The following is a 17,498-nucleotide window of genomic DNA, read 5'->3' on the forward strand; positions in this document are numbered from 1 at the left end:
CTGGAAACATTCACTTGTAAGTCTCTACTGATGACCTTCAATGTCACGGGCCGCGTTACGCACAGGCGTTTGTGCGCAGGACGCTACAGTACCATTTTGAGTTACGCACACCCGCTGTGCGTATGACGCGTCACGGGTTAATATGCATTTGAAAAATACTTCGGCGAATGCTAATACTGTGACCAACGACATCTATTATTATATATTTAAAAGTAATTCAATAGAAAGTTATACATTTCCTTGTTTCCACTACTTACCACTAGATGGCAATATTCTAATAATTTAATTTTTCTATTGACTGCATGGCTAAGATAATATTATAATGATAAATATTATTAAAAAATATTACTAATATTACGAAGGTAGTTGTTAAAGTATGTTTTTGTGGGAAGTGTTTTCGGAATTTTTGCAAAAGGCAATTTTATAAGGCTTTCCGCCCGCGGCTTCGCCCGCGTTTTCAGAGAAAACCCCACATAGTTCCCTTTCCCGTGAGATTTCCGGGATAAAACCTATCCTATCTCTCAAGTTAGATCGAACTGCACATGGTGTGCGAATTTTATTATAATCGGTTAAGTGGTTTAGGAGTCCATTGAGGACAAACATTGTGACACGAGATTTATATAACTATATTAAGATTTTATGTTTATTAGTACAATAGTAATCAAAAAAATGCCTATAAGTGAGAGCTTTGCTGCGTTCTTTTGCAAAAGTGCTCATAATTATATCTTATATTAGGATAAAAAATAGGCAATGGCCTCGAGATGTTTTAATAAACTTCAAGGAACAAAATAAAACACAGTATAAATAACAATAATATAATTCTTCTAATGATCACATTTCGTTCACTGCAATACATGGATTCAATAAATATGTACATTAATTTCTGGTGGTGTGTCTAGAGATTCCTAACTCTTCTTACATCGCGGCTTCGCTGGCAATTCTGTAATAAAAAAAATATATTAATTAAACTCGTTGAGATGAACCTAAAAATGTAGAAAATAAGAAATTTATTCGTGAGAACTTTTTGAGTCAAACCGCGGGTTCAAATCCCGCCTTGTGATCGAAGATTCTTAAAAAAAATCACATTTAAGCATTTCAATGATATAAAATTAAAAAGAACAAATTTGAGAGATAAAATAACTCGCATCGCTTTGTGGTCTGAATTTGTAGCGGGCATAACTGTAACTGCAGCTTGAACAGGTGCTTTACCAGATCAGGGAGCTTTTACAAGTGCTTTAACAGGTCAGGGAGCTTTAACAGGTTCGGAACCTATAACAGATACTTTTACGGGTCAGGAAGCTTTAACAGGTGCTATAGCAGGTCAGGGAGCTTTTACAGGTGCTTTAGCAGGTCAGGGAGCTGTAACAGGTGCTTAATCAAATCTGGGAGCTTTTACAGGTGCTTTAACAGGTCAGGGAGCTTAAACAGGTATTGAAGCAGGTCAGGAAGTTGTAACAGGTGCTTTATCAGGTCAGGGAGCTTAAGCAGGTGCTTTATCAGGTCAGGGAGCTTTTACAGGTGCTTTAATAGGTTGGGAACCTATAACAGATACTTTAACGGGTCAGGAAGCTGCAACAGGTGCTTTAACGGGTCAGGGAGCTTTAACAGATCAGGAAGCTTTTACAGGTGCTTTAGCAGGTCAAGGAACTTTTACAGGTGCTGTAACAGTTCAGGGAGCTTTTACAGATGCTGTAACAGGTCAGGAAGCTGTAACAGGTGCTGTAACAGGTCAGGAAGCTGTAACAGGTCAGGAAGCTGTAACAGGTGCTGTAACAGGTCAGGGAGCTTTAACAGGTGCTGTAACAGGTCAGGGAGCTTTTACAGGTGCTGTAACAGGTCAGGAAGCTGTAACAGGTGCTTTATCAGGTCAGGGAGCTTTTACAGGTGCTTTACCAGGCCAGGAAGCTGTAACATGTGCTTTATCAGGTCAGAGAGCTTTTACAGGTGCTGTAACAGGTCAGGGAGCTTTTACAGGTGCTTTACCAGGTCAGGAAGCTGTAACATGAGCTTTATCAGGACAGGGGGCTTTTACAGGTGCTGTAACAGGTCAGGAAGCTGTAACAGGTGCTTTATCAGGTCAAGGAGCTTTTACAGGTGCTGTAACAGGTCAGGGAGCTTTTCCAGGTGCTGTAACAGGTCAGGGAGCTTTATCAGGTGCTGTAACAGGTCAGGGAGCTTTTACAGATGCTGTAACAGGTCAGGGAGCTTTTACAGGTGCTGTAACAGGTCAGGAAGCTGTATCAGGTGCTTTATCAGGTCAAGGAGCTTTTACAGGTGCTTTAATAGGTTAGGAACCTATAACAGATACTATAACGGGTCAGGAAGCTGCAACAGGTGCTTTAACAGGTCAGGGAGCTTTAACAGGTGCTAAAGCAGGTCAGGAAACTTTTACAGGTGCTTTAGCAGGTCAAAGAACTTTTACAGGTGCTGTAACAGGTCAGGAAGCTGTAACAGGTGCTTTAACAGGTTAAGAACCTATAACAGATACTTAAACGGGTCAGGAAGCTGAGACAGGTGCTTTAACAGGTCAGGGAGCTTTTACAGGTGCTGCAACAGGTCAGGGAGCTTTTACAGATGCTGTAACAGGTCAGGGAGCTTTTACAGGTGCTGTAACAGGTCAGGAAGCTGTAACAGGTGCTTTATCAGGTCAGGGAGCTTTTACAGGTGCTTTACCAGGCCAGGAAGCTGTAACATGTGCTTTATCAGGTCAGGGAGCTTTTACAGGTGCTGTAACAGGTCAGGGAGCTTTAACAGGTGCTGTAACAGGTCAGGGAGCTTTTACAGGTGCTGTAACAGGTCAGGGAGCTTTTACAGGTGCTGTAACAGGTCAGGAAGCTGTAACAGGTGCTTTTTCAGGTCAGGGAACTTTTACAGGTGCTGTAACAGGTCAGGGAGCTTTTCCAGGTGCTGTAACAGGTCAGGGAGCTTTTACAGATGCTGTAACAGGTCAGGGAGCTTTAACAGGTGCTGTAACAGGTCAGGAAGCTGTATCAGGTGCTTTATCAGGTCAAGGAGCTTTTACAGGTGCTTTAATAGGTTAGGAACCTATAACAGATACTATAACGGGTCAGGAAGCTGCAACAGGTGCTTTAACAGGTCAGGGAGCTTTAACAGGTGCTAAAGCAGGTCAGGAAACTTTTACAGGTGCTTTAGCAGGTCAAAGAACTTTTACAGGTGCTGTAACAGGTCAGGAAGCTGTAACAGGTGCTTTAACAGGTTAAGAACCTATAACAGATACTTAAACGGGTCAGGAAGCTGAGACAGGTGCTTTAACAGGTCAGGGAGCTTTTACAGGTGCTGCAACAGGTCAGGGAGCTTTTACAGATGCTGTAACAGGTCAGGGAGCTTTTACAGGTGCTGTAACAGGTCAGGAAGCTGTAACAGGTGCTTTATCAGGTCAGGGAGCTTTTACAGGCCAGGAAGCTGTAACATGTGCTTTATCAGGTCAGGGAGCTTTTACAGGTGCTGTAACAGGTCAGGGAGCTTTAACAGGTCAGGGAGCTTTTACAGGTGCTGTAACAGGTCAGGGAGCTTTTACAGGTGCTGTAACAGGTCAGGAAGCTGTAACAGGTGCTTTATCAGGTCAGGGAACTTTTACAGGTGCTGTAACAGGTCAGGGAGCTTTTCCAGGTGCTGTAACAGGTCAAGGAGCTGTAACAGGTGCTTTATCAGGTCAGGGAGCTTTTACAGGTGCTTTACCAGGCCAGGAAGCTGTAACATGTGCTTTATCAGGTCAGGGAGCTTTTACAGGTGCTGTAACAGGTCAGGGAGCTTTTACAGGTGCTGTAACAGGTCAGGAAGCTGTGACAGGTGCTTTATCAGGTCAAGGAGCTTTTACAGGTGCTGTAACAGGTCAGGGAGCTTTTCCAGGTGCTGTAACAGGTCAGGGAGCTTTATCAGGTGCTGTAACAGGTCAGGGAGCTTTATCAGGTGCTGTAACAGGTCAGGGAGCTTTTACAGATGCTGTAACAGGTCAGGGAGCTTTTACAGGTGCTGTAACAGGTCAGGAAGCTGTATCAGGTGCTTTATCAGGTCAAGGAGCTTTTACAGGTGCTTTAATAGGTTAGGAACCTATAACAGATACTATAACAGGTCAGGAAGCTGCAACAGGTGCTTTAACAGGTCAGGGAGCTTTAACAGGTGCTAAAGCAGGTCAGGAAACTTTTACAGGTGCTTTAGCAGGTCAAAGAACTTTTACAGGTGCTGTAACAGGTCAGGAAGCTGTAACAGGTGCTTTAAAAGGTTAAGAACCTATAACAGATACTTAAACGGGTCAGGAAGCTGAGACAGGTGCTTTAACAGGTCAGGGAGCTTTTACAGGTGCTGCAACAGGTCAGGGAGCTTTTACAGATGCTGTAACAGGTCAGGGAGCTTTTACAGGTGCTGTAACAGGTCAGGAAGCTGTAACAGGGGCTTTATCAGGTCAGGGAGCTTTTACAGGTGCTTTACCAGGCCAGGAAGCTGTAACACGTGCTTTATCAGGTCAGGGAGCTTTTACAGGTGCTGTAACAGGTCAGGGAGCTTTTACAGGTGCTGTAACAGGTCAGGGAGCTTTTACAGGTGCTTTACCAGGTCAGGAAGCTGTAACATGTGCTTTATCAGGTCAAGGAGCTTTTACAGGTGCTGTAACAGGTCAGGAAGCTTTTACAGGTGCTTTACCAGGTCAGGAAGCTGTAACATATGCTTTATCAGGTCAGGGAGCTTTTACAAGTGGTAAGCAGATCGGTGAGCTTTTACAGGTGCTTTAGCTCGTCGGGAAGCGTTTACAGGTGCTGTAACAGGTCAGGGAGCTTTTACAGATGCTGTAACAGGTCAGGGAGCTTTTACAGGTGCTGTAACAGGTCAGGAAGCTGTAACAGGTGCTTTAGCAGGTCAAAGAACTTTTACAGGTGCTGTAACAGGTCAGGGAGCTTTTCCAGGTGCTGTAACAGGTCAGGGAGTGTAATCAGGTGCTGTAACAGGTCAGGGAGCTTTTACAGGTGCTGTAACAGGTCAGGGAGCTTTTACAGGTGCTGTAACAGGTCAGGAAGCTGTATTAGGTGCTTTATCAGGTCAAGGAGCTTTTACAGATGCTTTAATAGGTTAGGAACCTATAACAGATACTATAACGGGTCAGGAAGCTGCAACAGGTGCTTTAACAGGTCAGGGAGCTTAAACAGGTGCTAAAGCAGGTCAGGAAAATTTTACAGGTGCTTTAGCAGGTCAAAGAACTTTTACAGGTGCTGTAACAGGTCAGGAAGCTGTAACAGGTGCTGTAACAGGTCAGGAAGCTGTAACAGGTGCTGTTACAGGTCAGGGAGCTGTAACAGGTGCTTTATCAGGTCAAGGAGCTTTTACAGATGCTGTAACAGGTCAGGGAGCTTTTCCAGGTGCTGTAACAGGTCAGGGAGCTTTTACAGGTGCTGTAACAGGTCAGGGAGCTTTTACAGATACTGTAACAGATCAGGGAGCTTTTACAGGTGCTGTAACAGGTCAGGAAGCTGTATCAGGTGCTTTATCAGGTCAAGAAGCTTTTACAGGTGCTTTAATAGGTTAGGAACCTATAACAGATACTTTAACGGGTCAGGAAGCTGCAACAGGTGCTTTAACAGGTCAGGGAGCTTTTACAGGTGCTGTAACAGGTCAGGGAGCTTTAACAGGTGCTTTACCAGGTCAGGAAGCTGTAACATGAGCTTTATCAGGACAGGGAGCTTTTACAGGTGCTTTACCAGGTCAGGAAGCTGTAACATGTGCTTTATCAGGTCAGGGAGCTTTTACAGGTGCTGTAACAGGTCAGGGAGCTTTTACAGGTGCTGTAACAGGTCAGGGAGCTTTTACAGGTGCTTTACCAGGTCAGGAAGCTGTAACATATGCTTTATCAGGTCAGGGAGCTTTTACAGGTGGTAAGCAGATCGGTGAGCTTTTACAGGTGCTTTAGCAGGTCGGGAAGCGTTTACAGGTGCTGTAACAGGTCAGGGAGCTTTTACAGATGCTGTAACAGGTCAGGGAGCTTTTACAGGTGCTGTAACAGGTCAGAAAGCTGTAACATGTGCTTTATAAGGTCAGGGAGTTTTTAAAGGTGTTGAAACAGGTCAGGGAGCTTTTAAAGGTGCTTTACCAGGTCAGGAAGCTGTAACATGTGCTTTATCAGGACAGGGAGCTTTTACAGGTGCTGTAACAGGTCAGGGAGCTTTTACAGATGCTGTAACAGGTCAGGAAGCTGTAACAGGTGCTTTATCAGGTCAGGGAACTTTTACAGGTGCTGTAACAGGTCAGGGAGCTTTTCCAGGTGCTGTAACAGGTCAAGGAGCTGTAACAGGTGCTTTATCAGGTCAGGGAGCTTTTACAGGTGCTTTACCAGGCCAGGAAGCTGTAACATGTGCTTTATCAGGTCAGGGAGCTTTTACAGGTGCTGTAACAGGTCAGGGAGCTTTTACAGGTGCTTTACCAGGTCAGGAAGCTGTAACATGAGCTTTATCAGGACAGGGAGCTTTTACAGGTGCTGTAACAGGTCAGGAAACTGTAACAGGTGCTTTATCAGGTCAAGGAGCTTTTACAGGTGCTGTAACAGGTCAGGGAGCTTTTCCAGGTGCTGTAACAGGTCAGGGAGCTTTATCAGGTGCTGTAACAGGTCAGGAAGCTGTATCAGGTGCTTTATCAGGTCAAGGAGCTTTTACAGGTGCTTTAATAGGTTAGGAACCTATAACAGATACTATAACGGGTCAGGAAGCTGCAACAGGTGCTTTAACAGGTCAGGGAGCTTTAACAGGTGCTAAAGCAGGTCAGGAAACTTTTACAGGTGCTTTAGCAGGTCAAAGAACTTTTACAGGTGCTTTAACAGGTTAAGAAATTATAACAGATACTTAAACGGGTCAGGAAGCTGAGACAGGTGCTTTAACAGGTCAGGGAGCTTTTACAGGTGCTTTACCAGGTCAGGAAGCTGTAACATGAGCTTTATCAGGACAGGGAGCTTTAACAGGTGCTTTACCAGGTCAGGAAGCTGTAACATGTGCTTTACCAGGTCAGGAAGCTGTAACATGTGCTTTATCAGGTCAGGGAACTTAAACAGGTGCTGTAACAGGTCAGGGAGCTTTTCCAGGTGCTGTAACAGGTCAAGGAGCTTTTACAGATGCTGTAACAGGTCAAGGAGCTTTTACAGTAGCTGTAACAGGTCAGGAAGCTGTAACAGGTGCTTTATCAGGTCAGGGAGCTTTTACAGGTGCTGTAACAGGTCAGGGAGCTTTAACAGGTGCTTTAGCAGGTCAGGGAGCTTTTACAGATGCTGTAACAGGTCAGGGAGCTTTTACAGTTGCTGTAACAGGTCAGGAAGCTGTAACAGGTGCTTTATTAGGTCAGGGAGCTTTAACAGGTGCTGTAACAGGTCAGGAAGCTGTAACAGGTGCTTTATCAGGTCAGGGAGCTTTTACAGGTGCTGTAACAGGTCAGGGAGCTTTTACAGGTGCTGCAACAGGTCAGGGAGCTTTTACAGATGCTGTAACAGGTCAGGGAGCTTTTACAGGTGCTGTAACAGGTCTGGAAGCTGTAACAGGTGCTTTATCAGGTCAGGGAGCTTTTACAGGTGCTTTACCAGGCCAGGAAGCTGTAACGTGTGCTTTATCAGGTCAGGGAGCTTTTACAGGTGCTGTAACAGGTCAGGGAGCTTTTACAGGTGCTTTACCAGGTCAGGAAGCTGTAACATGTGCTTTATCAGGTCAGGGAGCTTTTACAGGTGCTGTAACAGGTCAGGGAGCTTTTACAGGTGCTTTACCAGGTCAGGAAGCTGTAACATGTGCTTTATCAGGTCAGGGAGCTTTTACAGGTGCTGTAACAGGTCAGGAAGCTTTTACAGGTGCTTTACCAGGTCAGGAAGCTTTTACAGGTGCTTTACCAGGTCAGGAAACTGTAACATATGCTTTATCAGGTCAGGGAGCTCTTACAAGTGGTAAGCAGATCGGTGAGCTTTTACAGGTGCTTTAGCTCGTCGGGAAGCTGTAACAGGTGCTGTTACAGGTCAGGGAGCTTTTACAGGTGCTGTAACAGGTCAGGAAGCTGTAACAGGTGCTTTATCAGGTCAAGGAGCTTTTACAGATGCTGTAACAGGTCAGGGAGCTTTTCCAGGTGCTGTAACAGGTCAGGGAGCTTTTACAGGTGCTGTAACAGGTCAGGGAGCTTTTACAGGTGCTGTAACAGGTCAGGGAGCTTTTACAGGTGCTGTAACAGGTCAGGAAGCTGTATCAGGTGCTTTATCAGGTCAGGGAGCTTTTACAGGTGCTGTAACAGGTCAGGAAGCTGTAACAGGTGCTTTATCAGGTCAAGGAGCTTTTACAGATGCTTTAACAGGTCAGGGAGCTTTTACAGGTGCTGTAACAGGTCAGGGAGCTTTAACAGGTGCTTTACCAGGTCAGGAAGCTGTAACATGTGCTTTATCAGGTCAGGGAGCTTTTACAGGTGCTGTAACAGGTCAGGGAGCTTTTACAGGTGCTTTACCAGGTCAGGAAGCTGTAACATATGCTTTATCAGGTCAGGGAGCTTTTACAGGTGGTAAGCAGATCGGTGAGCTTTTACAGGTGCTTTAGCAGGTCGGGAAGCGTTTACAGGTGCTGTAACAGGTCAGGGAGCTTTTACAGATGCTGTAACAGGTCAGGGAGCTTTTACAGGTGCTGTAACAGGTCAGAAAGCTGTAACATGTGCTTTATAAGGTCAGGGAGCTTTTACAGGTGCTGTAACAGGTCATGGAGCTTTTACAGGTGCTTTACCAGGTCAGGAAGCTGTAACATGTGCTTTATCAGGTCAAGGAGCTTTTACAGATGCTGTAACAGGTCAGGGAGCTTTTCCAGGTGCTGTAACAGGTCAGGGAGCTTTTACAGGTGCTGTAACAGGTCAGGGAGCTTTTACAGGTGCTGTAACAGGTCAGGGAGCTTTTACAGGTGCTGTAACAGGTCAGGAAGCTGTATCAGGTGCTTTATCAGGTCAGGGAGCTTTTACAGGTGCTGTAACAGGTCAGGAAGCTGTAACAGGTGCTTTATCAGGTCAAGGAGCTTTTACAGATGCTTTAACAGGTCAGGGAGCTTTTACAGGTGCTGTAACAGGTCAGGGAGCTTTAACAGGTGCTTTACCAGGTCAGGAAGCTGTAACATGTGCTTTATCAGGTCAGGGAGCTTTTACAGGTGCTGTAACAGGTCAGGGAGCTTTTACAGGTGCTTTACCAGGTCAGGAAGCTGTAACATATGCTTTATCAGGTCAGGGAGCTTTTACAGGTGGTAAGCAGATCGGTGAGCTTTTACAGGTGCTTTAGCAGGTCGGGAAGCGTTTACAGGTGCTGTAACAGGTCAGGGAGCTTTTACAGATGCTGTAACAGGTCAGGGAGCTTTTACAGGTGCTGTAACAGGTCAGAAAGCTGTAACATGTGCTTTATAAGGTCAGGGAGCTTTTACAGGTGCTGTAACAGGTCATGGAGCTTTTACAAGTGCTTTACCAGGTCAGGAAGCTGTAACATGTGCTTTATCAGGACAGGGAGCTTTTACAGGTGCTGTAACAGGTCAGGGAGCTTTTACAGGTGCTGTAACAGGTCAGGAAACTGTAACAGGTGCTTTATCAGGTCAGGGAGCTTTTACAGGTGCTTTACCAGGCCAGGAAGCTGTAACATGTGCTTTATCAGGTCAGGGAGCTTTTACAGGTGCTGTAACAGGTCAGGGAGCTTTTACAGATGCTGTGACAGGTCAGGGAGCTTTAACAGGTGCTTAAACAAGTAAGGGAGCTTTAACAGCTGTAATAGGCGTAACTATACCTGCATAAGCAGTGCCTCGAAAAGGACTAGCTGGTGTCTGAATTGACTTTTAGTATGTATTTAAAATAACTAATCAATGTGTGTAGCGTTCCTTCCTTGCCACAACGTGTGAACCTGTACATTATGTTATTCGGGTTACGGACATACGCTTAACATTCTTTCAATACACGTATGTTTTATTACTCACTGCACCCACATACGCTTAAAATTCGTACAATATACGAATGTTTTTACGTGATAACGTTTTTAAAATCGTTTTAGTCGGGTGATATGTTCAGAAACTTGTGTCACACCAAAACCTCACGAGCGCGATCGCAGGTATAACGAGAGAGAGACGGACCGATCTCCCGTCTCATCTCGAGCGCTGCCACTGCATTATGTTATCACGTAAACATCTCGATCGTAAACCTTCTTTACAAACAACCAATTTTTATTAGTCGATTACTCACTGGTTGGCAAGCACAGCGCTAACCGCACCGACCACATCGGTCGGCCGCGGTATGGCCAACGTCTCCAGCGCCCGCGCGTACGGCATGGGCACGTCCGCGCCGGTCACGCGCCACACCGGCGCGTCGAGCTCGAAGAACGTGGACGATTCCATGACGCGTGCGCATATTTCTGCGCCAACACCTGGAACATTAGTAAATAATAGTTAAAAAAAACTAAAAAACACGCTTTATCAAATTAGTGTATTGCCATCGGTCCTCAATAAATCTACAAAGTTTGAAATCTGGCCGTTTAAAGTGGGTCAAAATCGCGCCCAAAGAAGTCGGTTACAAACAAACATACAGGTGAAGCTAATATAAAGCGTGTAAAAAAAAATTGGTTGTAAAGTCGGTTTACTGACGATAGTTGAACGTGACAACGTCCGATTGTGCTTCTTTGTCGCTCGTTCCGCGCTCTCGCTTGCACTTCAAGCCTTACATGGAACGCCTCAGAACGAGGTAACGCCGCATGAGTCATGTTTTTTCATGCGTACAGCTGGCTTTATCGAATTATAAGACGTTGTCACATCAAAAATAAAAATATATCTATTGAAATACAATGACCACCTCCTTGGTACAGTGGTTGACGCGTGAGCGTAGAACCGAGTTGTCCTGGGTTCGACTCCTAGTGGAGAAGAAAAAAATGTTGTGTGGTTTTATGAAACCACGGTAAAAGTGAAACTGTTCGAACGGTTCCGAACACTGCTTTGTGTAGCGCATGTCGCGTGACGGTCGGCTGCCGAGTAGGTATACCTACTCGGCAGCCGCGATACACGCGACATGCGCTACACAGACCAAAAAGTTTGAGACGATGTAATAAAAGTTTCACTTTAAAAAAAATGTCTCGATCTGGTGGGACACAGAAGTCTGATCACCTACTTGTCCCTAAAGAAAAATCGATCAGTGAAACAGATGTATAATGCATCTGCCCCTTACCCCACTTGGGGACACGGGACTTCACTTTATTGACATAAAATCATACAGTACAATAAATAAATGATCCACTGACTACCAAACCAGTTGAAAACTGTGTTTTGGCTCATTAAAAAAATATTTATATTTTAATTTTTTTAGTTGATGGGAAATTGTGTTTTATCACACACGAATCTTTCGCGTCTGCTTGTTATTTTCGATCATCGTGTGAAAATGGGTAGACAATTACTGAAAAAATAAATAAAATGGGAATGCCCATTTATATATCAAAATTAAAAATTGTTTCTAATTTTTTGCGTAAGTATATGGAATTATTTGTCAAAAAATCCTTTTCATTTATCACAGCATACATAATATAAAGTTATATCTCCATACCTTCATATATCTTTTCTACAAAAATTTTCTAAAATAAAAATCAAGCGGTAAGTATACATAAATTATATTAATTTATTTAATCATAGTAAATATTTTTAGTTCCCACTTTAATTAAACTTTCCGGCTACCAACCCAGCTACAAACAAACAAAAATCTCACCAGACTGGGGCCAGCCTTGTTCCACAGTAACAAGGTGGTGCGTCTTGGCCACTGACCGAGCGATTGTGTCGAAGTCTAGCGGCCTTATGGAACGCAGGTTTATTACTTCGCATTCAATGCCTGGAAGGGAAATTAGTTAAAAGGTGTTAAAGATAAGGTTTAAAGGAGTAAAAGAAGATTTTTTGTTTAAAAGAGTTTGCAAGAGCCTTTGGAATATCTGGATAAAACATGATTTCACAAAAAAATTAAGAAATTATGTGAATCTTTTTACAATTGGAAATTAAAACGAATTTTAAAACCAATTTATTCATTATACATTTATTCATTATAATAATAATTTATTATTAACCCGTTTCACACGGTTTATAGAGATCGATAAAATGAATAAATCGTGTTTAAAATCCGTTAGTCTTTAATTTTTTTTTTCATTCCTTTAAATTTAATATTTATTACGAAAGAAACAGTTGGATGAAAGTAATTACATTGACTTACATACTTCTCTATCTGTTATCTGAAACTCATAAAATCATGATACCATGTTGATACTAATATCTTGATGGAATTTCACTAGAAGCAAGATATCAATGACTACATATGAAATCCAAATTTTTGTAACCATTTCAATTTCTTGGCTACATTTAGATAGTTTGTATGATTGCTTTAGCAATAATTATATGTATATTTAACTTTTTAAATGGAGTTTCTTGCCGGTTCTTCTCCATAGATACTGCTTTCCGAATCGGTGGTAAATGTTAAAATGTGTAATGACGATTCGAAAGTGCTTCTTAAAGAAATCTAATTGAATGAATAAATGTTTGAGTTTGAGTTTAAATCTTATATTTATGTTTTCAAGCAATAAATCCTACCTTTTCCAGCCAGTTCATTGGCGGCTTGCAGAGCAGTGTCGGTGGCCTTGCCCGCACATACTACTGTGATGTGCTTTCCTTCCCTCTCGATTTTGGCCTTTCCTAAAATAATCAACATCATAAATGAAATACCTTTCTTGGAAAACATTATTGCCACGTTTTGTTAGTATTCGATAGCAAATATAGAAGTCGAACTGCATAATTGTACGAAAGTACCTTATATAAACAGACTAGGTTTCCGCCCGCAGCTTTGCTCGCGTTTTCAAAGAAAATCCGCATAGTTCCCGTTCCCGTGAGATTTTCGGGATAAAACCTATCCTATGTGTTAATCCAAGTTATATGTGTGCTAAATTTCATTGTAATCGGTTTAGTAGTATTTGCGTGAAAGAGTAACAAACATACGCACATACATCCTGACAAACTTTCGCATTTATAAGATAGGATTTATCACCATTTTCACACACATTTTAATGTCTATTTTATGACATAATGGTTAATTTCACTATAATAAGTTGAGTTGAGGATTTAGCTGCATCTTGGCAAGCAGGCATCTTGTTTATTATTAGGTTGATAATATTACCTTAGTTGGAGCTTGAGTTTGACCAATGACTTCATAATTCATTTTAGGCTATTAAATAAGCTGTTAAATATTTCTTGTCTCACCAATAGGCAACACAAAGTCAGATGACAAAGCTTCATCGGACATTGGGAACTGCATTCCGTACAAGATTTCATCTTCCAGGAACACCACTGGGTCGGGGTCACGGATCGCCGCTTTAAGGAGACCTGCAAATGTTGTTAATTATATTTATTTAATGTTGTTATATTTATTTCTTTTTCGTTACGTGTAGACGAGGAAAAAATTTCTTGGTCTGACAGGACACAGAAGACTCAAACTCAAACATTTATTTATTCAATTAGACTTCTTCGAGAAGCACTTTTGAAACGTCAATACATATTTTTAACATTAACCACCGATTCGGAAAGCAGTATCTATGGAGAAGAACCGACAAGAAACTCCATAATTGCGATTGTTGTTAATTATATTTATTTAATGTTGTTTTATTTCTTTTCGTTTGTAGACGAGGAAAAAATTTCTTGGTCTGGCAGGACACAGAAGGCTGATTACCTAGTTGTCCTTAAAGAAAATCGATCATTGAAACAGATATATGAATAATGCATCTGCTCCTTACCCCACTTGGGGACTCAGGACATCACACTATGTTTGTTTCTTTAAGCCCATAAAGTTATTGCTTAATTTGGAGAATAATCAATTAATAATATTTACTAAATCAATTTCTAACCAACCTAAAAAAGGAGAATAATATTAATTTAATCGTGTTAACTGTAAAGTATAAACAGTCCTGTTGTTCATTATTATTAGCATAGAATTTTAGTATCAGTGAATTTAAATGTTTAAAATTTTTTTTTTATGTTTTTGTACTAAGTTATAAGTTTTGTTTATGATTGTCATTCAGCTATTGTATAGCATCTCACCGTCGTGCCGGTTGGAGTGGGGGGTGTTAGGTTTTTTCGATACTGAAATTTTACATTCGGTCGACGCGCTCAAAGTCTGAGATAAAAGCTATGCAATAGCTTAATACTTACATTCCCATTAACAATACAATATAAAAAAAAGAATAAATCTACCATACCCTTAGCATCCTCTGAGGAGTATGGCATGAGCACCTTCAGCCCGGGACAGTGGCTGTACCAAGCCGCAAAGCACTGCGAGTGCTGAGCCGCGACCCCCGAGGCAGCCCCGTTGGGCCCGCGGAACACGATCGGCACGGGGACTCCGCCCGCTGACATGTAGAACGTTTTGGCCGCTGAGTTTATTATCTGGAATGTTCATTCATCACTATGTAGTATATATAGTACATATAAAAAAAAATTTGTCGTCTGTAAAGTCGGTTTACTGACGATAGTTGAACGTGACAACGGCCTATAATTGTGCTTCTTTGTCGCTCGTTCCGCGCTCTTGCTTGCACTTCAAGCCTACATGGAACGCCTCAGAGCGAGGTAACGCCGCATGAGTCATGTTTTTTCGTGCGTGCAGCCGGCTATCGAATTATAAGAGGTTGTCACATCAAAAGTTGCTTCTGTCCCTATATCCCTATGTATGCTGAATTTATTATCTGCAACATTTGATACATCACTAGTCACTACTAATATAAAACATAGTCGCTTCTGTCCCTGTGTCTATATCTGAGTTGTTTTTATCTGGAATGTTGATTAATTGTTACATGTAGAATGATTTTGTTGTTGAGTTTATTATCTGGAACGGTGATTCATCACTATGTAGTATAAAACAAAGTGGCTTCTGTCCCTATACCTGCTGACATGTAGAACGTTTTCGCTGCGAGTTTGTTATCTGCAATGGTTGGTTAATCACTCCTTCACCAATGCACATAACGATTAGCAAGCACTTATTCCATGACGTGATGGTATGACCATGACCTTGAAATTTTACTATCAACACACTTTAGTAGAAGTTAAAGTTAAGTCCAAATAATGTTAAATCAATATAACAACTACAAATCAGAGTAACAATCAATTTTGTTGATTTTAATTTATTGGAAATGTAAGTGGTTATATTTAATAAATAAATAAAATATTAATATCTGATCTCCAATCATTACATATATTTTTTTCAAGTGCAATACATTATCTGCATTATCATTTCAGTATAAATAGTAATATTTCCAAGAAGAAAATCCACAAGTGAAATAAGAATAGATTCAGATACAAGAATAAGTGATGTGCACTTATTCTTGTATCTGAATCTATTCTACAACTAACTAACTAACCTATTTACAAAAATATCAGTTGAATTTTATATTTTGGTTTAATGGCATTCAATTCCAATGCATAAAAAAAATTTAAGATTAGAAAAAAAAATATAAAAGCTATTTAACATTTTATTCACAAAACTCACATGATCAATGGCCTGCATGGAGAAGTTGAAGGTCATGAACTCGCAGATGGGCTTGAGACCAGCGAAAGCCGCGCCTACGGCAATACCAGCAAAACCAATTTCTGTGATTGGTGTGTCAATGACTCTCTTGTCTCCATACTTCTTCCATAGACCTCTGGAAAGGAAAATATAAACTGCATAAAGTTGAATTGAAATTGAATAAAATCTCTATGAATAATATTTGCAATGAAAACATTTTAAATTTTTTTTGTGGTGAGTTCAAACAAAAACTGAATAAAATGCTTATTTTGTTATCTATTTTGTTCTGTACCTACCTACCTATATAGTTTTTTTTTTGTAGAGTAAATTTAAGAGTAAAGAATAAGTTACAATAAATTTTATTTAACTCACCAGGATATTATTTTGCATGAGCTAATTTTAATTATATGAATTTAATTATTAACATTTTCATTACATTAAATAATGACATAATGCTATTAGAAACAGAAGACTCTATTCAAAACTACTTAAAGTTCCTTCCTAAGGGATTTATTGTTTAACTTTTTTGCTTCACATGTAACAGGAAAATAGATTATTGAGTAACATTTCTCTGTGATAGTTGAATTGTAATGAAATGGGCATTAACACATATAGTTGTATATCGAAAAATGTATTTAATACAAATAAAAGGCATAAATTTATTCATCTGTGAACCAGTCTGCTTGCTGAGATAGTTTTATTTTTGTTTATAGAATGATAATCAAATTGTGCATACAATCAGATTTATATTATCTTCATTGATATGATAAGTGGAGGAGATTTAAACCTTGATAGTGACATAAATTGCAGATTTATTTGAAACAATGTGATACCTTCTTATTGAGAAACCTGTCAATGTCAATAAACATGTTACATAATATTTAACTGTGAAATTATAAAATTATTATATACTACACATTCTTATATGAAAATAAAGATTTTAAGAATACATACAACACTTTTCTATTTCTTTTTTATGTCATAAATTAAGGTTATTTTCTTACCTCGTAACTTTGTAGGCCCCGTCGTATTGAGCTACTTCTTCGCCCATAACGAACACCTTATCGTCTCTTTCCATCTCTTCATCAATCGCTTGGTTCAAGGCATCGCGCACCGTCATAGGCTTCGAAGCTAAAGCCTTCGATGTTGAAAAGGTACGTCGGGAAACTCGGGCCAATAGACCAAGAAGAACCGGTGGAGATTTCAACGCCATTTTCACTTCAACTTATGTTTATTACACTTAAATGCTAATCCGAACACACTTGTTTACCTCAGTTAAGGGTTATTTGTGATTAATTCTGTTAAATATGGTGGGAAATGATGTTAAAATCGCCACTTTTCAAATGCGAAGGATGAATGGAGGTCGCGCCTGTTTAACCTGAAGTTCGTTCAAGTCAAAGTCAACTGTCAACGTCATGTCATATTACTTTTTATATCATATTTTCTAGTCATGGATACGAAGTTTTTTGACAGGAATGAAAATAGTTTTACATTATCTGTTGTTTTACCAAATCAAATTAATTTAACTTATAAATAACTAGCGACCCGCCCCGGCTTCGCACGGGTGCAATGCTGATACTAAAAATACACTACAGAAAAACTGTGAACGTTGTATATAAAAACATAGCGGCCCGGCCGGCCGGTACCGCCGCAAACGCTACGTCCCGCAATTTTTAAATCTGTAATATCTTCGAAAATATTCACCTAAATCATACGGTGTAAAGTGCCATATAGATCTATATTAAATGAACAATGTATTCAAGGTATTTAATTGGTTAAGGATTAATGCTGTATTGGTGAAAATCGCTTCGAAAATTAGCTATTATTTGTCGTAAAAAGTAAATGACAAAAAAATGTTATTGTGGGTTATCCATAAGAGATAGACATATACCATCGCGGACTTTTCTGTAGACCTTTTCAATGTGTATAATACTTAGTACATTATTTTGATAAAACTC

At 40.9% G+C, this 17,498-nt stretch overlaps 1 protein-coding gene across 1 annotated transcript; it reads right to left on the reverse strand.

Moving 5' to 3' along the window:
• Nucleotides 1-801: 801 nt before the first annotated feature.
• On the reverse strand, nucleotides 802-16,928 carry Pdhb (Pyruvate dehydrogenase E1 beta subunit). Its single transcript, XM_089695156.1, has 8 exons — nucleotides 16,545-16,928; nucleotides 15,523-15,676; nucleotides 14,240-14,426; nucleotides 13,248-13,370; nucleotides 12,585-12,686; nucleotides 11,719-11,838; nucleotides 10,216-10,396; nucleotides 802-940 (listed from the first exon to the last, which is right to left on the reverse strand). Exons 1-8 carry the CDS (start codon nucleotides 16,751-16,753, stop codon nucleotides 916-918), a joined length of 1,101 nt encoding a protein of 366 aa, XP_089551282.1. The 5' UTR covers nucleotides 16,754-16,928; the 3' UTR covers nucleotides 802-915.
• Between the last annotated feature and the right edge of the window lie 570 nt (nucleotides 16,929-17,498).

Source organism: Colias philodice, chromosome 5 (assembly GCF_061535455.1).
Source record: "Colias philodice isolate Cphi_HAF_F1 chromosome 5, ilColPhil1 Martin Lab GWU primary, whole genome shotgun sequence".
NCBI lineage: Eukaryota > Metazoa > Arthropoda > Insecta > Lepidoptera > Pieridae > Colias > Colias philodice.